Genomic DNA, 23,118 nt, shown 5'->3' with positions numbered 1-23,118 from the left:
AAGTAATCCCAAACTTTTTACAAATTAGTGTGCAAATAATTCTCTCATGATGCTTCTGTGGTGCATATATAATTTAATGTACTCTAAAAGTAATACATTTGTAAAAACACAAAAAACTGTTCAAATATAGATAAATATCTGGTGTTAAGTTGAAATGGTCTTACAGCACAGAATTCCTCGAAGGATATTCTCCCATCCCCGTCCTTGTCTGCGTTGATGATGGTCTTGTCCACTATCTGCTGCAGCTGAGTGTCCTTCAGATTGTTGCCCACCATCATCTTCAACACCTGGAACAGCTCTCCGTTGGAAATGTAGCCGTCCTTGTCCATGTCATAGATCCTGAAAGCGACTGGATCCAGGAAAACAGCAAAAGATGACTAAGAGTCAAATGCTGTGTGACGTGAGATCAGAGGTGAAGTGTGTTGTACTCACAGCGCAGTTTCTGCTCCTTATCACCCTTCACACTGAACTGAGAGACCCCCTCGATGAACTCTACACACACAAAACAACCCTTCATTAACCAAGAGCACACAGTTTAGTAATGTCAAGTACCTTTATTTTTATAGCACTTTAACAATACAGATTGTGTCAAAGCAGCGTTACAGTATTAAATATGAAAATAGTGCGTCAATAATGCAAAAGGATGATAGTAAACACTCAAACTGTTCAGTTAAAGGCAGTTCATCGATTTAGTATCAGTGCAATCAAGTCGACAATATTGCCGGAAAATAATGTAGACCACAGTATCGGACCGAGTCCCAAAACACATTTGTAGCCAATCAGCAGTAAGGGGTGTGTCTAGTAATCATAGAGAGAAGAGAGCGCTCAATTTGAGTGCACAGGACAGATATAATCAGATCGACTACAGACAGAGAGAGATGGCAGATGTAAAAAAAAGGAAAATATCGGAGGAACAAGCTGAAGGGTGAAGACACATGCACTAGTTCAGTCTTTAAGATTCAGATTTTCCCTAATGGTGCCACAGTTTGAGGTTTATATGGCCTAGATAATCATCTTCTTGTGAATCGACTTATCCTGAAAAAGCTACGTGTTACGCAGAAAGGTCCAAAGATGTCTTCGAAACCCTGTTTTTCACGGCTGAATGGAGTGTTGATGTTGCAAATAATGATTTTGAGTCCATGTCTCAGTACTTCATCAATCACAGTCTATAGCACATCCTGGAACTCATCCTTTACAGCGTCATCTACATAAACCTGAATGACCATTGTCCATACATGTGACCCTGGACCACAAAACCAGTCGTAAGTTCTTAGCAATGCATATTACTAATCAAAAATTAAGTTTTAATGTATTTATGGTAGGGAATTTACTAAATATCTAAATGGAACATGATCTTTACTTAATATCCTAATGAGTTTTGGCATAAAAGAAAAATCAATCATTTTGACCAGTACATTGCATTCTTGGTTATTGCTACAAATATACCCCCGCGATTTAAGACTGCTTTTGTGCTCCAGGGTCACAGATGGGCCGATGCAAACTGCTAACTGGCTTGCTCTCAACCAGGACACACGTGTATTGCCCATGGATGTGTTTGCTGTCAATGCAGAAGTACATGATCTTTTTCCATGGCTTGTCATTTCACCATTCCCTGTCCAGCAGACTTCACTGATGCTCAGCAGGTCCAGTCGATGTTGCTCAAATTCCTTGAAATTACTTTCTAAGTTGCCATTTGAGTGATCTTCTTTGCAGTAAACGATGTATGCATCAACACCTTTATATCAGGATCTAGGTACCGAGGACACAAGGTCCTGCATCCAATTTCACTCGATCAATTTTGTCTTGTCGTTTCTATAGCAAATTTGGTTTTTACGGGGATGGGTTGCAAGCCTGATGCCCAACCCACCTCTTTTCACATCCAAGCTTGGGACTGGCAATGCCAAAGGAATTTTTTTAATGGTTGTAATTTCAGTGAACTATAATCACCCTTCTGAAAGAAAAATATAGAGATCTTTTAATCAAGACAGAATCAGCGTGAGAGAATGTGAATGTTCTTGGCAAACGACACAAAAGGCTTCTTTTCAGGATGTGATGCAACAGGTCTGAGCTACTTTAAGCTCATATGTTGAAGCATTTCACAGCTGCACAGCTAAAGAGTTTGAGTTCATGCACAAACGATGTGTGTTTGCATGCAGTGCTCTCAGAGAAAACATTCTTAAATTCTGCATTAAAATCATTACATGGCATCATACATGAATTTCAGTAAACTCATCAACATGTGTAGGCCCCATTTCACCTGACAATCAAAAATGATGTATTACAAGAATAAAAACAGCCTATTTTGAGAAACATTAACATTTTGTCTGTTTGCATCATAGCATGACATTTAATGACATTATAAAATAAATATAATAGCCCCCAAATTCCCAATTATTCTTACTTTAATAAAAAAAAAAAAAAATCATTCCCTTTACAAAAATAAATTATTATTTAATTGAATATGTCATGATATTATTTGCAGTACTGCATTTATACTGGCTTAGATTAAATTAAAATTTAAGTCATTTTACTGTACTAATGAGAGCCACATTTATGTGAAATAGATCAAATGTGCTTACTCATAAAAATTATGTCAATGTCACATAGTCCTAAAATAGACTTAATTTGCTGTCACAGAATAACTGTGATTCTGCGGTGAAATGTGACTTGCACTTGTTATCATGAGACACATTTAAAGTAAGATTTCCACTTTCAAACAAACAATGCATTTGGTTTCTGCTGCAGTCGAATGATTTCTGGCATGCCTCACCTTTGAAGTCCACCTCTCCGTTGCCGTCCGTGTCGAATATCTCGATGACTCTCTGCACCAGTGGATTCTGCTGTAACTCAGGCAAGGACATGAACTCATCCACGCTGAGGGATCCCGAGTTATCTAGGTCGAGTTTCTTAAACCTCTTTCCCAGCCTTTTAATCTCATCAGCATCGACTGGTGTGGGCCGAGAGAAGACCCCAGACACGCACAATAAAAACACAGAAATGGACAACATTAGCAAACATTTTATCCAGCACACGTGACCAATGATCACCCGTCTGTCTGAGCAGCAGATCCAGCCTCTATCTGAGCGTCAGCCAAACAACACAACAAATGAAGGAAGCGTGACACACTCACATCCCGTGACGGGATCCTTGGCTGCCGCTGGCCTCCCGCGGGTCACCACACACAGAGGTTTGCCCATCGCCCTGTACTGAAGAGCCATGCAGATCCCACCTTGCTGCCTAACACCACTGCTAAGCCTTGAATATCAAACTCACTCACTAACTGTAAGCTCTTTCAGAATGAGCCACATAACCCTCCACACTCTGAGCAGTTCAGCCGAAGCTAGCAGTAGCCCCTCACTGCAGAGCACAAGATCTAGGGGGTGGAGATTGGTAGGTTTAGGTGTGGAGACGGGTAGGTTTAGGTATATGTAAGGTGGGAGGAGTTGGATCTGGATCCAACCACGCCCCATGGATCTTATGTTCTGCAGTGAGGACCATCTCGAAGCGAGCGCTCTTTACACCACTGCAAACTTTAAAACATTACTGACATAAACATATCTGTATTTTCATACACTGCCAGTAAAAAGATTTGTATTGTTTTTCAAATTAGTCACCAAGAATGCATTTTAGGGATGCACTGATACCGCTTTTTTCGGAACAAGACAGACACTGATACTTTTATTTTTTAGTACTCCCAATTCTGACTTTATAACACGCAATTGTGTTTATATCTGGCAATTCTGACTTTATAGCACGCAGTTATGAGTTTATATCTCGCAATTCTGACTTTATAACATGCAATTGTGTTTATATGTCACAATTCTGACTTTATAACATGCAACTGAGTTTATATCTCGCAATTCTGACTTTAGAACGCAATTCTGACTTTATAACATGCAATTGTGTTTATACGTCACAATTCTGACTTTATAACACATAATTGAGTTTATATCTCGCAATTCTGACTTTATAACACAATTCTGACTTTATAACACATAATTGAGTTTATATCTCGCAATTCTGACTTTATAACACATAATTGAGTTTATATCTCGCAATTCTGACTTTATAACGCAATTCTGACTTTATAACATGTAGTTGTGTTTATATCTAGCAATTCTGACTTTATAACACACAATTCTGACTTTATAACATGCAGTTGTGTTTATATCTCACAATTCTGACTTTATAACACGCAATTCTGACTTTAAAACACACAATTCTGACTTTATAACATGCAGTTGTGTTTATATCTCACAATTCTGACTTTAAAACACGCAATTCTGACTTTAGAATGCAATTCTGACTTTATAACACATAATTGAGTTTATATCTCGCAATTCTGACTTTATAACACGCAATTGTGAGTTTATATCTTGCAATTCTGACTTAATTACACGCAATTCTGACTTTATAACATGTAATTGTGTTTATATCTCACAATTCTGGCTTTATAACATGCAATTCTGACTTTATAACACGCAATTGTGTTTATATCTCGCAATTCTGACTTTATAACACGCAATTGTGTTTATATCTCACAATTCTGGCTTTATAACATTCAATTCTGACTTTATAACACGCAATTGTGTTTATATCTCGCAATTCTGACTTTATAACACGTAATTGTGTTTATATCTCACAATTCTGACTTTATAACACACAATTGTGAGATAATATCTTGCAATTCTGACTTCATAACATGCAATAGTAAGTTTATATATCACAATTCTGACTTTATAACATGCAATTCTGACTTTATAACGCAATTCTGACTTTATAACATGTAGTTGTGTTTATATCTAGCAATTCTGATTTTATAACACACAATTCTGACTTTATAACATGCAGTTGTGTTTATATCTCACAATTCTGGCTTTATAACATGCAATTCTGACTTTATAACACACAATTGTGAGATAATATCTTGCAATTCTGACTTCATAACATGCAATAGTAAGTTTATATATCACAATTCTGACTTTATAACATGCAATTCTGACTTTATAACGCAATTCTGACTTTATAACATGTAGTTGTGTTTATATCTAGCAATTCTGACTTTATAACACACAATTCTGACTTTATAACATGCAGTTGTGTTTATATCTCACAATTCTGACTTTATAACACGCAATTCTGACTTTAAAACACGCAATTCTGACTTTAAAACACGCAATTCTGACTTTAGAATGCAATTCTGACTTTATAACACATAATTGAGTTTATATCTCGCAATTCTGACTTTATAACGCAATTCTGACTTTATAACACGCAATTGTGAGTTTATATCTTGCAATTCTGACTTAATAACACGCAATTCTGACTTTATAACATGTAATTGTGTTTATATCTCACAATTCTGACTTTATAACATGCAATTCTGACTTTATAACACGCAATTCTGACTTTAAAAAACGCAATTCTGACTTTATAACATGCAATTGTGTTTATATCTCGCAATTCTGACTTTATAACACGCAATTGTGTTTATATCTCGCAATTCTGACTTTATAACACGTAATTGTGTTTATATCTCACAATTCTGGCTTTATAACATTCAATTCTGACTTTATAACACGCAATTGTGTTTATATCTCGCAATTCTGACTTTATAACACGTAATTGTGTTTATATCTCACAATTACTTTATAACATGCAATTCTGACTTTATAACACACAATTGTGAGATAATATCTTGCAATTCTGACTTCATAACATGCAATAGTAAGTTTATATATCACAATTCTGACTTTATAACACGTAATTGTGTTTATATCTCAAAATTCTGGCTTTATAACATGCAATTCTGACTTTATAACACGCAATTGTGTTTATATCTCAAAATTCTGGCTTTATAACATGCAATTCTGACTTTATAACACGCAATTGTGTTTATATCTCGCAATTCTGACTTTATAACACGTAATTGTGTTTATATCTCAAAATTCTGGCTTTATAACATGCAATTCTGACTTTATAACACGCAATTGTGTTTATATCTCGCAATTCTGACTTTATAACACGTAATTGTGTTTATATCTCAAAATTCTGGCTTTATAACATGCAATTCTGAGTTTATAACACGCAATTGTGTTTTTATCTTGCAATTCTGACTTTATAACACGTAATTGTGTTTATATCTCACAATTCTGGCTTTATAACATGCAAACATGCAATTCTGACTTTATAACACGCAATTGTGGTTTATATCTCGCAATTCTGACTTTATAACACGCAACAATCTGACTTTACAATTGTGTTTTTATCTTGCAATTCTGACTTTATAACACGTAATTGTGTTTATATCTCACAATTCTGGCTTTATAACATGCAATTCTGACTTTATAACACGCAATTGTGAGATAATATCTTGCAATTCTGACTTCATAACATGCAATAGTAAGTTTATATATCACAATTCTGACTTTATAACAAGCAATTGTGAGTTTATATCTCACAATTCTGACTTCATAACATGCAATTCTGACTTTATAACACGCAATTCTGACTTCATAACATGCAATAGTAAGTTTATATCTCACAATTCTGACTTTATAACAAGCAATTGTGAGTTTATATCTCACAATTCTGACTTCATAACATGCAATTCTGACTTTATAACAGAATTGTGTTTATATCTCGCAATTCTGACTTTATAACACACAACTGTGTTTATAACCCGCAATTCTGACTTTATAACACACAACTGTGTTTATATCTCGCAATTCTGACTTTATAACACGTAATTGTCCCGCAAAACACACAACTGTGCAATTCTGACTTTATAACACACAACTGTGTTTATATCTCGCAATTCTGACTTTATAACACGTAATTGTGTTTATATCCCGCAATTCTGACTTTATAACACACAACTGTGTTTATATCCTGCAATTCTGACTTTATAACACACAACTGTGTTTATATCCTGCAATTCTGACTTTATAACACACAACTGTGTTTATATCCCGCAATTCTGACTTTATAACACAAAACTGTGTTTATATCCCGCAATTCTGACTTTATAACACACAACTGTGTTTATATCTCACAATTCTGCTCAGTACTGGCTCAGGCTCAGTACTGTAATCACAAATTGTTTTCCTGTAATAATGCAGGGAACCACTCGTTATACATAAATATTGTAACAGCGATGAACACATTTTTTTGAAATATGAATCACATTTTTATCACCTGAAACGTGATGCACCTTATTACAAAGCCACTCACATAATGGAATTAATGTCAAGCAAACATTTGCAATTATATTTACGATTTAGTTTTTATCCAAATGTGTGTGCTAAGTGAGCGAACAGCAATAAAGATCATAACAGAAGTGCACTCTCTTTCTCTATCTCTATTTCTCTCTTCTTACTGTCAAGTAACTTCTGCATTGTTTTACTAACTTGCTTCTGTTTAAAACAATTTAAAACAGGCATTTTCTATGTCAATATGTTGTAAAATGTATTTTTTTGCTGTGATTATTTGCAGAAATCATTCTAATATGCTGATTTGCTGCTCAAGAAACATTTCTGACTATTATCACTATTTTTGTGGAAGCTGCGACATACGTAAGGGATAATCTACATCCAGCTGGTTGTTATCTCAGAATAAACCCCAACAGGGGGATCAGGACCCCAATTCGAAGCGGAGCTAAGTATAAAGCTTATATTATTAGCGTAAAAGCTAATAACACAGTTATTCTGTCTAGTTTGAATTTGCTGCTTGCTCGCAACTGCTGTCTTCACGGAAGCTTTGCGTTCAAATATTTAAACTCAAATCAATACTTTGCGTCTAATTATTTACTTATGTGGCAAGTAGCCGTGTAATACTTGCCAATACTTGTTTAAATATTTGAACGCAAAGCTTCCGTGAAGACAGCAGTTGCGAGCAAACAGCAAATTCAAACTAGACAGAATAACTGTGTTATTAGTTTTTACTGGTTGTTATCGAGGGATAACATACCTCGGAATGTCATGACTGACCAATCAGAATCAAGTATTCCACAGAGCCATGTAATAATACCATTTAACCAATACTTTCATTCAGCACGAACCCATTACATTGATTCTAAGCAACAGCACAAGGTTTAATAATTCACACACAAAAAAAGGTGTTAATTGAATTTAATATTTATCAAAGAACCCTTAAAAAAAAATGGATCCACAAAAATACTGAGCAGCACATTCAACATTGATCAGAAATGTTTTTCCTTAAGCAGCAAATCAGTATATTAGAATGATTTCTGAAGATCATGTGACACTGAAGACTGGAGTAATGATGCTGAAAATACAGCTGCGCATCACAGGAAAAAAATTACACTTTAACAGATATTCACATAGAAAACAGCTATTCTAAATTGCAATAATATTTTACAATATTACTGTATTTTTGATCAAATAAATGCCTTTTTGAGCAAGATTTCTTTCCAAACCATACAAAAAACTTGCTGTCCCCAAACTTTTGAGTGATAGTGTAGATCAGGGATAGGCAACTCCGGTCCTGGAGGGCCACTATCCTGCAGAGTTTAGCTTCAGCCCTCATAAAAACTCACCTGCCTGTATCTATCTAGTAATCCCGGAAACACTGATTGCCTTGTTCAGGTGTGTTTAATTAAAGCATGAACTAAAATATGCATTACAAAACTATTAAATCAACCTGTGCATTTGAAACTGATCTAGATGTTAGGTCCATCCAAAATATTATGTCCAGTTATAAGTTTTGTGCACATATGGCCTTTTTAATTTAATTGCTGTTATTTCAGTGCTGATTACTTCTGATTGGATTGGATGGATGTTAATATCAGCTGTTTAAACTACAGGTGTGTGGATCATGAAGACCATGATATCTGTTCATAACAGAATAATAATACTAATACATGCACATCCATTAACTCTGTGCTCAGATCCATGGCGATGATGAATCACCAGCATTAGCTCAACTGTAATTAATGCAATTACAACCACTGAGGGGACTGTGAGGACTTTTTTAAAAGTGTGACAATCGCAGGTCAAACTATCGATCCATTAGAACAGTGACCTTCACTGAGCGAATGATGTGAGAGAGCACATTATATGTACTGAATGCAAAACTGATGACGAGTATATATATATATATATATATATATATATATATATATATCTATCTACAAACAATATGAAGCTGAGTTTAGTTACTTAAAAACAGTGATGTTACCCCCCTCCTTGCTGAGAAATATAATGTAGCAATTCAGTATCGATTAATAAAAGTCACGTGGCAGCACTGACAACAAGTTTATGAGCTTCTGAATGTTACTTTTTGCAGAGCTCGATCTCAGATCTCTGTGCCAGTGGTGTGTGTGTGTGTGTGTGTGTGTGTGCGCGTGCATCAAAGCAGCCCTTTAATATAGAACGGTGATTAAACTGAACGGTTTTAATGCATTGCCCTTGTCACACACACATACACACACATACAGTGGTGTTCAGTACCGTAACACTGTATAAAAAATATTCAAGAAACTTACAAAACATTAAAAAAACAATTTATAAAAAATTCTTCAGAAACTATTTGCATAAAAATCAAATAGGCGTATTGTTTTTTTTTATTGTATCATTTAAAAATGTGTATGTACTGTACAAAGCATTAATACATTCTGTATAATATAGAATGGGGGGGGGGGGGGGGGTAACCAGAAAAATTAAAAATGGCACGTTATGCTGAAAAAGGTTGCCGACCCCTGGTTTATATCATACAATTACAAGGGGAAAAAGTTGGAATTGAAAGGTAAATAGTTGCAATGACCTTGTTTTATTTTTTATTCAATGGTGGAAGAGCACTGGTGTGACAGAAGCCAATAAAACTCAGTCATCCACCAAATTAATTAAATCAAGCACCTGCAAACAGCAACAGTATTCATACTTTTTATTTTTTTAGTAGCCTTGTATAATGGTACTAGAAAATATGGTCTCATCAATGTTTGTGAATAATTAAGCATTTCTAATTAAGTTTTTATTTTTTTTTATCCAGATGATTAGTTGGTTCATGAATAAATAAAATTAAAAACAAGTAAATTAGCTAAGCTTCTCATGAGTGTTAGAAAGCTTTGCCTTGCCCAGAGGTGATATTTCATCCTCAAGCTTCAATAATAACTCATCATGCACAGACTGCAGCTGGATGGACGTATAAATAAAGTCAGAGCGCTGGAATGTGCTGCTCACTGAGCTTCTCCTCGTGTACCACAGCTTGTTTCAGATCCATCAACGTTACTCTCGTCGCCGACGGCCAAAGCCTGACATCACCCTAATAAAGACCACTGGGCAAGTCCTGAAGAGCTTTTAGCTGTGAGCTCATAAGAAGCCTCCAAAAGTGCCTTGAGGAAAACCCCCCACGACACGGGACTCCAGCACACGTACCGGGTTTATTTTGAGCGCTCACAGACAGTTTGGGATGCCACATGCTAGTACATTACTCCACATACGCTCCTGTAAGTAGGTCAATTGCATGAGCAAGCCGCCAGCTCTCAAAAATTAGCTTTAATCTATCACACGAGTATGAAAAGTTCAATAGATTACTTGAAGACGGCGCATTTTTGTGAACACCAAGTGTACTACAGTAGACTTTCTTCTAGTTCTGTTGGTTTCTTTATGTATGAATCAAACGAAACTCGCCCCTGGTAAAATTTTAGCTTAAAATAAAAAAATGTGATTAAAAGCATAGCACCGAACAGCAGGACATACAAGAAATATGCAGGTTTGTGGATCTTAACCAAATGCAAAATATATATATATATATATATATATATAGGCAATTTATTAATTTTTTTTTGTATTTTATAAAGGAGCTCTTTTACATTACTATAAGGTTACAATTAACAGAGCCCAAACTTAAATTCCATTACTATTTATTTTTACATATAATAATCAACACACTTAACTTAAAAAAAAAAAAAAAAAAAAAAAAACAAACATGTAAATTGCACATAAAGGAGTTTTTTAAATGAACTTCTAAATTATACAATTTCTATTTGTTGTTGAAATGTATTCATTTACACAGTGGCTGGCATAACTTGCTTTACATCAGATTGATTTAAACAATTTAAATAGCCTAATTAAGACATCATTACAGTGATGTTATAGCAGGTAAAGTCAAACATAATGACTATGTAGTTTAATATTTGGCGATGTGCTCTTCTCTAGACTTCATTTCTCGAGCGAATGAACAAGCTGTGGACTCTGATGAGTTGCCTGAGGTAAATTAAATGTTTTATTGCTGTATTTCCACAGTTTCAACACTGATTGAGCAATTACACAAGGCATGAAATGTTCATTCATGTTTATTTCACGTTAAAACTAGCAGTGAAGAGAAATGATCACGCTCACTTGCGATACAGCGATCTGTTACGTCACATCAAAGAGTGCCAAAACGCCATTCATTGTTTGACTTTCCTGAAAGAATGGACATCATTTAAAAGATGGGACCTTCTTATCAAAAGTAACAATATATGAAACCGGAAGTTTTGAATGAAGTTCCACTCGTGCAGTGGTTAAAACAATGCTGTATTTGTTTGGTACGTTTACCGAACCAAAAAACCATATGGAAAATTTTTGGTATGAATTCGTGCCTCATTAGGATTTTTTGCATTGTGACATTATTTTCATGGCAATCAACCCCTAACTGGCTATTTTATAATTTTCATAAATGCCTAAAATGTATTACAATATATATATATATATATATATATATATATATATATATATATATATATATATATATATATATATATATATATATAATTACAATATTTTTATATAGTTAAGAATAATAAAATCAAAACAGATGGTTTCATTAATGAGGATTTCTCCCATGTCACGAGAAAAACTAAAAGACATTTCAGTTGTGAAGTATGTAGTATTTGTTTAACTGCGTTAATTTGATCTTTAAATTAAAAAAGCAATAACAACACTGTATTGCATCACCACTGAGAATAATTAACATTAGGAATAAAGGGGAAGGGCAAAACATTCATGAACACATTGTTCTGAGTCAGATCTCAGCAATGAATCAGATGATCCAGTTCACAAAACCAGTCTGAATGATTTGTTTATGAATCAAAGATCCAGTTGCAAAGATTCTCAAGATCAGACAATTCACGATTATCAGTGAATAGCCTGAATTCCAGTCTGATGTTTGAGCATTCGAGTCTGATGACACTTTCATGGTGCTTTTGCATCCAATCATTGTTATTGTATTAAAAAGACTAGTATGTTACAGCTACAAAGAATGAGGAGTAATTATAACAGTTCTGCTATAATCTGGCTGAACTATTCCTTTAATAAAATCTCGATGCAAAAAAAGGTCTTGTTTCACCCAGAAGCTCTGCAAATGGACAGACCCATAAGCAGACGTGTGTTGATGTAGTGAACATGTGTGTGTGTTTGTGTGTGTGCATACACTTGAGGACAAAAGTTTACATCCCCCTTTCAAAATCTGCAAAATGCTCTTCATATGATGTGGTGAAGTGAATAAGATATTTCACATAAAAGATGTTTACTTATAGTCCACAGGAGAAAATATTAGTTGAATTTATAAAAATGACCCGGTTCAAAAGTTTTCATCTCTTTGATTCTCAATACTGTGTTGTTAGCTGAATGATCCACAGCAGTGTTTTCTGTTTAGTGATAGTTGTTCATGAGTCCCTTGTTTGTCCTCAACAGTTAAACTGCCTGCTGTTCTTCAGAAAAATCCTTCAGCTCCCACAAATCCTTTATTCCTCAGTGTGAAAAGATGGAGTCATTGTTGGAAAGGGTTCAAATACCAATACAAATTTTATTCAGGTCAGTACTAAATAAACAAAAACATGCATTTTGTATAATCCCTCTTTTGTTGGAAAAATAATTCAAAAAATTGTAGATTCTAGAGGGAGTGTAAACTTTTGACCTCAACTGTATTCCAGATCGCTGAAGCTGCCAAAGCTGTCACAGGTCAAGCTCACACACATTTACCTGTTTTCATGACACACACACTCACAGTTACCCAAGCTACCCTAATCCTAGCAGAGCTCTTCACACGATGTGGTGAGAGCGGGTCGAGCCCCACGGGCGCCAGATCCTCACAGCTCATTAACAGCTGCACTGGAGCTCATGAGCACAGAGCCGCTGACTCCCAGCTATGGCTCTTAGTGTCTTCCTCTCTTCTGATCTCTGGCTTAGTTTTGCATGCGTTAAACATTCGCACACATCAAAGGGAAGCAAGACTAATTGAACAGTTTCAGAGCTAAAAATAAGCCTCGGCATCTCTGGAGACGAGCTTTACTTCATCTGTTCATATCTGTTTGACGACTAGCAAGTATGAGTGATCACGCTTCAGTCACCATCTAGGTTTGATCGGCATTTTAGCAAATGAAAGTTATGTATGCAAAATAGCTGGAAATGTAATGATACTTACAATGCGAGCACATTTCCAGGGGATAACTTGCCTCATTTCCCTACAAAAAAAAGAAAGAAACATGAGCAACATGAACATGCAGATCCCATGAACTTTTCTTAAATACACTACACATGACCACATGATACATACAGACAACAGATTAGTGTGAAAGAGAGCAATACGAAAGAGCGTCATATTTCAGGGGTCAAAAAACAGTCAGTAAACCATTAGGAAGAGGACCTCAACACCTGTGAAGAGACGAGTCAATCACCGTCAGATTGACCTTTCATTGTAATTATCACGATCACATCATGCAAGCATTGCTTTAATGCCACAGTCTTCTCAGATAACAGATCACTCCCTTGTGATGTAGAAACACTGGACTTCTGTAGAGCTGCTTTGAAACGATGTGTATGGTATATATGTGAATTATATTTAGTATCGGAGGCATTTTAAAATTATGATGAGGTATAATTTGTCTATACATGTCAAACTAAAAATAAACAAATTAATAAATGAATTAATAAATCAAAAAAAAAAAATTGCCGTTGTAAAAAAGCAAATTTTTTAAGCACATTATAATAAAAATAATAAATATATATATAAAAAACAGCCTACCGATGATGCCCTGCCAGCCTGTTCTGATTTAGATTATTTTGAAACTTTTTTCATCCTTTTAAGATACATAAAAAAAATAAACATTATAATAATTCTGCATACAGACGTTTCGGCTGTGACACAGAGACACTGAAACTGAAACAACGAGCTGCTGCCGCTCTGTTCTAGAAGATGAAATACTGAAGGGCTCCCCTCTCTGTATCTCCATCTGCTTTGATTTATTATTTATAAAGTCCCATTCAGTTCAAGGGCTCAAAGGCCCATATTCTGTATCTGTCACAGCAGTGAGGGACAGATGAGAGATTATTCATTCTCTGTAATACATCAACTCCATACACAGTAGTGTTAGTTTCAAACATTTGGAGTCTGGATTCTTTGTGTTTTGAGTGAACAGCTGATGAGTCAATTACTTTTCTTATTATTTAAAACATTGTTTTCATCTGGAGATAAAAACAAAAATTCAGGCTTAATTCAAATTGGTAATCTTTCTACAATGACAGAGTTGTACTGATTCTGCAGGACTCTCTGTGGTTTTGTCCTGCATCCTCAGACATGAAACATCACAAAGCTACGAAACCGACTGTGAAAAGCAGAAGCAAGTGTATGCAAATGCAGAGCTGCAGTAAAATGGTATCTGAAGTGTTTTTGAAGAGTGGGACTGGGTTATTAATATCAGATCCCCCGAGTCCAAAATAAACATGATTTACAGCAATGATTATTCACGGTAGACCTTACCATCCATGAGTATAAGAGAAAATGAAGCCTTGCAGCTCAAAAAAGAGAGAACAGACAGGAAAAGACGACGTTTTTAATGAAATCCTGACTCATTAGCGGGCTCTTCTGAGATGTAAATGAACTCTTTAGTGGGCTGAACATTGTCTGGAAGACCTAAGAGCGCAGTTCATAAATAATGCATCGGCCATTCAGAGTCAATTAGACCGCACAAAACATGCACCGCACAGTGAACGCAACTGCTGCTCCCTGCAAAGCAAACATAAGTATACACAAAACGTCTTCAATAAGACAGTGTAAAATAAATAGAGAGAGATGCTGCTTATGGCTGGCCATAATCATAACTGTCTGTCTTTGATGGCCATTATGCTCATGTCAATTACATTTAATACGGTTAGAGGCCAAATAAGTGGTTTGTGGTGGGGTTAGACATAATATATTACACACACCTCAAACCGTACCGACGGCGTCGCGATCCATTCCTGCTAGTTCAAAACACAAAGAATAGACACAGAGATTCTCCCTGCTTTATATAGGAATATATTAAAACTAGACTCTTCTCGATGTAAGGATATATTCTGATATCCATGTAGTAATAACTTAAAATATCAGCCCTAAAACTAAAGATTATTATTTAGTAAAATTGCAAGCATGAGTAACAAAGGGGAGAGAACTGATAAGATGGTTCTTCATTCTCCTTCACGATGCCCACAAAAAATGACTAATGCTCACAAACAGCTGCACACTGCCTGAGAGCAGGCCTCCGCTTCTGTGTGTGTGTGTGTGTGTGTGTGTGTGTGTGTGTGTGTGTGACACCTGGAGAGTGATCCCAACTCCACGCGGGAGCAATACTAGCTTTACATGTCAGACAGACTCTTCCTGTCTAGGTGGGCGGTTCTCCACAAAATAAACTGCAGCATGTACCAGACCTTATATGACATCCAGTGAAAACTGATAATAACTCTTTAGTGCCTGAAGGGTTCAATGATGAAACATCAGAATTATTACAATCGTGGAATCCACAGAAGTTACTGTATAATGATATGGACTAGTGTTTGAATGTCAAGCCCAAAAAAATATCCAATGAAGTTTGCAAGAACAAGCTACGGTTCTGTGTCTCTTATACATGCAGAGTGCCTTGCGAGGGTTTCCCCGGCTCACTGAACTGCAGATCCTAACGAACATATCAAGAGCTCTGCATGACACTACTCTGTAAGGAAAGGCCATAAAAAGCCATTCCTGGAGAAGAGGTTTGCCCGGGGCTGTAGCAGCTAAAATACTGAAGTAAAGCAGTTCTCCAGCTGCAGGATCATCTGAGACGGTTATATACATATGGTGGTGGCAGCACCTCATGATGCTTTGTTCTGAAGGTTCATCTTTAAATGTTTCTGTGCTACTAGCGTCACCAAAGTTTTCAAAACTGTTGAAATCTGTCGGAGCCACAGCCTGCACTTATAACAGCACATATAAACCACTTATGCTTCTTCTATACGCACGCCAACACAATATTTGTAACTCAGTCAATGAAATGAATAAGCAGCACCACATCAGTCTTCATATTAAAGACTGATCTTCAGTTTTCGTCTGCCACACGTCACAAGACGAGCTCCGTGTGTTTCAGGCCTGTGTTCGACCCGACCGCTGTCAGTCTGTCACAAGACTCTTCCAGAAAAAGAACGGCGCACAGTTTTATTAAAGCGCCGAAGCCCTACGGACCTGGAACAGAACATGGCAGGGCAGACCTAGTTTTTGTTCCAGTTAACTTGCAGCTTTCTGAAGCAGGCTATTAAAGGTGAGGCTTCTAGTACAGCATCTTCTTGTTGGTTACCATCGTACTGTCATACGTTTCTGGAGTATCACTGAATTCACTACTGAATTTCTAGTGTAATAGAGATTCACAACATTGTTACAAACAAGTATCCATGAGTATTTTTTTTTTTTTTTTTGGAAGTACCATGTAAATATCACATGATTACTGTAATCATTCAATAGCATGGGATTACCACCACAACACTATTTTTAAAATCCTAGTTATAAACCTAAGGGCTGGATGTAGAGTTGTAGTACTACATTGTATGGTTAAGTGCATAATTCAGATAACTAGAAAATTTGATTAGAGGTGAGATGAAACAACTTTATATAATAAAGACAACCTGAATACGATGCTTATGGCATCCAGTTCTCTTATTTATCAAACTGTTGATACAATAATAGAAATGGCTTCTAGTAACAGCTGACTAATGTCATATTTAATAGCTCTGGCTTTAACTTTAAATGCCACACAGCATCACCGAGGCAGCAGGCGCATTCAGTGCTGTGTTACTAACTGGTAAGCGTTCATTTTGCAACCACTTTGCATGAAAAAGACTAAGAATAGATCCTCAACCTGGCAGATGCACAACAGGGAACCCATGAATCTTCATGTTATTACAGCTCAGCCAAACGCTGAATCTGTTGACCAGTGTTTTTAGGATGCATTTGAAATGATGATATTTGGTATTTGTTTACAGTGAATGCGTTGCGTTCCTCACCATTTTGCTGCCTGCGCGACGGAATTCCGCTTCGGAGATGAACAGCAGTAAATGAGAGCACAAAAATAAGAGGGAAATTCTGCTCCTGGTCTCGTTGTTTTGTAAAGAAAAGGCTGGTTTGGACACGACAGCAGCGTAACCTATTTTCCGTCCGTTTCCGTGGGTTTCACTGCAGCAGCGACGCGAGGAGGAGCCGCGGGGCGGGGAGGGGGAGGAGCGGAGGAGGCTCGCTGCTATTGGACGAGGCGCGAAGGGGGCGGGGACAGGAGGCGCCGATGGGCGGTCCTTCGATACACTACATACGGGAAACCTTAGCTCCACCCCCTCCCTGCCTTCACCCCCCACTCAAACACACACGAGCTGGGGTCATTCACTTCCATGTCCTTCTCATCATCGATACATGTCTTATTATTGAGTCTAAAATTAATTAATTATATGAGAGAACAAAGAAAATATGATTATTGACTTTTTAAGTTCTTCCAGTTTCATAATTATCACTTCACACCAACTAGTCATTTTTACATTATCTCTGAGAGAAGAAATAATGACATTATTCTCTAAAAAGTGACATTTTTGGGTGGGGAAGTACAGTAGCGAGTATATACTCAAACGGTTTTTGAACAGTAAGATTTATAATGCTGTATCAGAAGTCTCTTCTGCTCACCAAGCCACATTTATTTGATCCAAAGTACAGCAAAATTGTGAAATATTTCTACTATTTTTCCATTTGAATATATTTTAAAATGTAATTTATTCCTGTGATTTCAAAGCTTAATTTTTCGCATCATTACTCCAGTCACATGATCCTTCAGAAATCATTCTAATATTCAGATTTGATGCTCAAAAAACTGTAATCATTATTAATAAAAAAAAAATATTATTATTATTATTATTATTATTATTATTATTATTCTTAGTATTATTATTATTAATATGTTGAAAACAGCCGAGTATATTCTTTTTTTAGGTTTCTTGAATGAACAGAAAGTTCAGAAGAACAGCACTTATCTGACATAAAAATGTTTTGCAATATTACAAATGTCTTTATCATCACTTTTCATCAATTTAAAGCATCCTTGCTAAAAAAAAAAAAAAAAAAAAAAAAAAAAAAAACAGATAAATAAATAAATTACTGACTCCAAGCTTATGAATAGTATAGTGTATAATGTTACAAAAGCTTTTTATTATTATTATTATTATTATTATTATTATTATTATTATTATTATTATTTCAGATAAATGCTTGGATCTTTCTATTCATTAAAGAATCCTGAATAAAAATGCACTTAATTGTTTTAAATATTGATGATAATAATAATAATAGTAGTAGTTATAATAATAATAATAATAATAATAATAATAATAATAATAATAATAAATGTTTCTTGATCAGCATATTAGACTGATTTCTGAAGATCATGTGACATTGAACACTGCAGTAATGATGCTGAAAATTCAGCTTTGATCACAGAAATAAATTACATTTTAAAATATATTCAAATAGAAAACAGTTATTTTAAACAGTAGAAATATTTCACAGCATTAATGATTTTGCTGTGTTTTGGATCAAATAAATGCAGGCTTGGTGAGCAGAAGAGAATTCTTTAAAAACCATTAAAAATATTCCTGTTCAAAGCTTTTGACTGTAGCGTACTGAATCCTGATGTTTCGCTGAATTATAGTCTGACTTAAGATGTTAACGCAAGTAAACTGAATTTTCAATTATTACTACCGTTTTCATTCTTCTTTACATATTTTTTTACATAATTTTAAACTTTTTTCCCCTGAAAGTCTGGAGTAACCTTATATAAACACACAATTTAAAATCACCACAAAAAGCATATTTTTAAACTGTTCGCACTGCAGTGAGATGGACAAGTAGCCTATATATTTTTATGTTAAACTCTAATCTGATTAGATTAGAACTAAACCCTTTAAGACGGTTTTAAAGTGCTCTTACACCACCTTACTTTAAGGTCTTATCGTGGTCTTAGGGACCTCATTTAAGATGCCAGGATCATAAAATGTTTTATGACCATGCTAATACGTAATCTTCTTGATGTTTCTTTAACACTATGCTAGAGCGCCACCTGCTGGCTGCATGTTGGGATCATTTCTACAGCCAAGTGCTACTTTATTTTGGTAACCCTCTATTATCAGTCATTTCCAGTTGTGGGATGAGCTAAAAATGTATAATAAGGGTAATTTCCGCAGTGACACTGGGGTCTGAAAACCTCTGCGTGGTGCTGCATGCATGTGTCAGTCAGTTAAAGCACACCACATCCCATTTTTGGTAGACTTTATTTTTCTTTCAAACAGCATTACCATTTTGAAAAAAATTCAAAAATATGGAAAAATACACCCAACTTACAATTATTGCACATAAATCACAATGCACCATTACAAAATACTCATAAAAAGACACACTATAAATATATCCATATGGGTCAAATTTACTGTGAAAATGCTATATTTATGTGGATTAAGTGACGTGACATACAGCCAGGTATGGTGACCCATACTCAGAATTCATGCTCTGCATCTAACCCATCCAAAGTGCACACACACACCGTGAACACACACACCGTGAACACACACCTGGAGCAGTGGGTAGACATTCATGCTGTGGCGCCCGGGGAGCAGTTGGGGGTTCGGTGCCTTGCTCAAGGGCACCTCAGTCGTGTTATTGCCGGCCTGAGACTTGAACCCACAACCTTAGGGTTAGGAGTCAAACTCTCTAACATTAGGCCATGACTTCCCCACAACTTAACATGAAATCTATATAAAATCTGTAAACTCAAGTATAAAAGTAAAGTTCATCATCACTGGGTTCTTCAGCGGTAGACAACTGGTAGGAAAACTGCAAAAGAGACAACACTACAACAAACAGGGTAAAGTGCAGCTATTGCATCAGATACATTGCATTGATTTTCCAGCAGCGACACTCCCATTTCATCACAAACGTCTAAGTCACACAGCACTAGCAGGAAAGGCTACACCCCTACTCTGATTCATATATCAATGAGAATGACAGTGCACTGTAAAAAATGACTGTGAATTTAATGGTAAAAACTGTTAAAATGCTACAGTAAAACCTGTTAAATGGTTAACAGTAAATTCCCTACTATATACGGTGAAAAACTGTATTGGACATTTCATGTGATTTTACGGTAGTATACCATTTTTGGAAGTGAAAAATGCTATAATTTACAGTGAACAAAATGTAAATTGACATTCCCAGAATTCCCTGCATTACATTTCAAATTTGATTTTTTTTTTATTTTTGAAATAACTATGTTATGTCTTCTTATTTTTTCTTATCAGTTTTGTATATTAGGCTTGTGTGTTACACTCAATGTTGTTTAATGAATGTTTATTGCATTTTTTCAGTTTCATGTGTGTTACCATGATGGTGTTTAGTGTTTGTATGAATGACACTGTGCACGTTCTATATATGTTATTATTTAAAAGCTGCTTGTGATGGGCTTTGGACTTTCTCATCCTTTACCTGCAATTTGGTGGTTATCAGTGTATTGCAAAATAAATTTAAGTTCTTCAATAGGTTGGGATATTAAAGGGTTACTCTACCGCAAAATGAAAATGTTGTCATTAATCACTTACCACCATGTCGTTCCAAACCCGTAAAATCTTTGTTCATATTCGGAACACAATTTAAGATATTTTGGATGAAAACAGGGAGGCTTGAGACTGTCCCATAGACCATCGCGTAAATACACGTAAAACACATATCCTTGTGGCGCGGCTGCTACAGATATCAGTTAATGAAATTTCGGTATTTAACTGTAAATTTAAGTTAAAATCGTAAAACCTAAAATGTTGCTACAGTATTTTTTATAATAAAATTCCGTCAACCACAGCTGCCGTTTATTGCCGTAAATTTTACAGATTTTTTTTTACAGTGTGTGCTGTCTTGCCCATTATTTGTTTCTTCACCAGATTGGCTTATCTCACTGGTGACCACGAACTCTTTTACAGGAACAGTTCTTTACTGATCCACATGAGGGTGTGTGTGTCGTTGGGTTTACACTCGTACTCGAAGCTGTTGCCCCATTGGCAGTGGTCTCTCTTGTTGTAGACGGTGTCATCTGTTGTTTTTTTCCAGTCGCATACTTCTTCAGCCTGTATTCATAGTTTCAAATCCTCAAGCTGCATTGCTATACTTGTTTCCAAGAGAAAACCCCATTTGGAAAGCGATCAGCTCCTCAGGTGGTCAATTCTCACCTGTATGTTGCTTCTCTCCGGATTTGGTGTGTGCTACTCCCTCAGTGTCATACATCCCAGTGAACACTACAGACTGAGGGTCTTTAGACTGCTGCTCCAGAGGAAAATTCACTACGCCAATAGTCATGGATTCACAGCCATGACGTCAAACGATGCGGAAAGCTGGCAGTCAGGTGTGAGGATACAGGTCAAGATATTTCAGGCTGAACTAAATTGCTACACTGTAACGTGTAAAACAACGCATCGCAGAAAGCACTTCCAAGGTCATTTCTGCTGTTGGTTTCTGAACATGCACCATGACAGTATCATGTGGTTTTGGGCATCAAATACAATGGTATTTCTTTAGCTACCTCAAAGTACCATGTACAGCCCTGTTTAAAAAAAAAAAAAAAAAAAAAGTAACAGAAATTCTAATGATTTCCACTACAAATACCATAAGAGAAACATTACAAACTATCAACTATTAACCAGAAAAAAAAAAAATGGTTTCCTGTAGTGTGTTTTGGGACATACTCCATTAGGATTTAGTGGTTTTACCAAGCCACCAATGGAAGGTGACAAATTATCCATAGAGACCCACAGGGACCATTACCATTTCCATTAAGATCATTATAAATGCCATTATGACCCATACAAGCATTACAAATTATATGTTTTTTTTTTTGTTTTTTTTCAGCAGGGTGTAAATGATATGGTAGACTTATATGAACAAGAATCAGAACCATGGTATCAAAATACAAATCAAAAAGACGTTATTGTATGTTATTACAATACAGTATGTATTTAGTGGTATATCCACCGTCTGATATATTACTGTCACAGCACCACCTCAGTAAGGCTATTTCGTCTGTAATATTTGGATAAGCTTCCACTCTCAGCTGCATCTGAAGGCACAGATGAGGTAATGAAGTATATTATCTCGTGGTACAACTCTCTCACATCCTTTCAAAACCACGTGTGAAAAATACCTTTCAATTGGTTAAAAACGTGTGAAAAATACCTTATATATATTGGTATAAATATATATATATATATATATATATATATATATATATATATATAGCACTGGATTGTTTAATGCTATATATATATATATATATATATATAATATATATATATATATATATATATATATATATATATACCATTAAACAATCCAGTAAACAACTGGATAATGTTTTACATTCTCAGGTGTTAAACAGTACTTTATTATTCTAGATAAACTGCAAACACAGCCTATGTCGGGTCCTTCTTCTGTGACCACACAAATGCTTCAAACACCTGTCTTCTGTAACACTTCAACTATCTTCATTCAGCTTCCTGTGAAAGTATTGCTTCTCTAATGTGATTAGTATTATTCCCACAGAAGGTGCAGGCTTCAAAATATGGTTCATGCTGCACTAAAATAGGTTCATAAAGGGCCCTCTTATCAAGAACCAGTTTTTTACAATACGCTTGTTTGCAGATGTTAAATGAAAGGCCATATTAAGACCAAAATGGACACTAGTTTTTAAAAATATGGCTAAAAAAAAACTCTTTCACTGTCACTGACATGCATAAAATAATCATGTGTGCCCGTGGGCTCATT

The 23,118-nt window shown here is 35.7% G+C and overlaps 1 protein-coding gene across 1 annotated transcript in view; it reads right to left on the bottom strand.

Annotated features, from left to right (window-relative positions):
- LOC109073386 (calcineurin subunit B type 1-like) overlaps positions 1-17,480 on the bottom strand; it is a 19,411-nt gene extending 1,931 nt beyond the window's left edge. The window contains exons 1-5 of the mRNA XM_042736254.1: positions 17,289-17,480; positions 13,426-13,465; positions 2,771-2,947; positions 433-492; positions 165-349 (exon numbers count right to left, since the gene is read on the bottom strand). Coding sequence (XP_042592188.1) covers positions 165-349; positions 433-492; positions 2,771-2,947; positions 13,426-13,465; positions 17,289-17,291 — 465 coding nt within the window. The 5' untranslated portion in view covers positions 17,292-17,480. The remainder of the gene's footprint in view (positions 1-164; positions 350-432; positions 493-2,770; positions 2,948-13,425; positions 13,466-17,288) is intronic.
- Positions 17,481-23,118: the final 5,638 nt, after the last annotated feature.

This window comes from Cyprinus carpio, chromosome B13 (genome assembly GCF_018340385.1).
Source record: "Cyprinus carpio isolate SPL01 chromosome B13, ASM1834038v1, whole genome shotgun sequence".
Classification (NCBI taxonomy): Eukaryota; Metazoa; Chordata; class Actinopteri; order Cypriniformes; family Cyprinidae; genus Cyprinus; species Cyprinus carpio.
The sequence above is the reverse complement of the archived record's forward strand: the minus strand, read 5'-3'. Positions and strand labels throughout refer to the sequence as shown.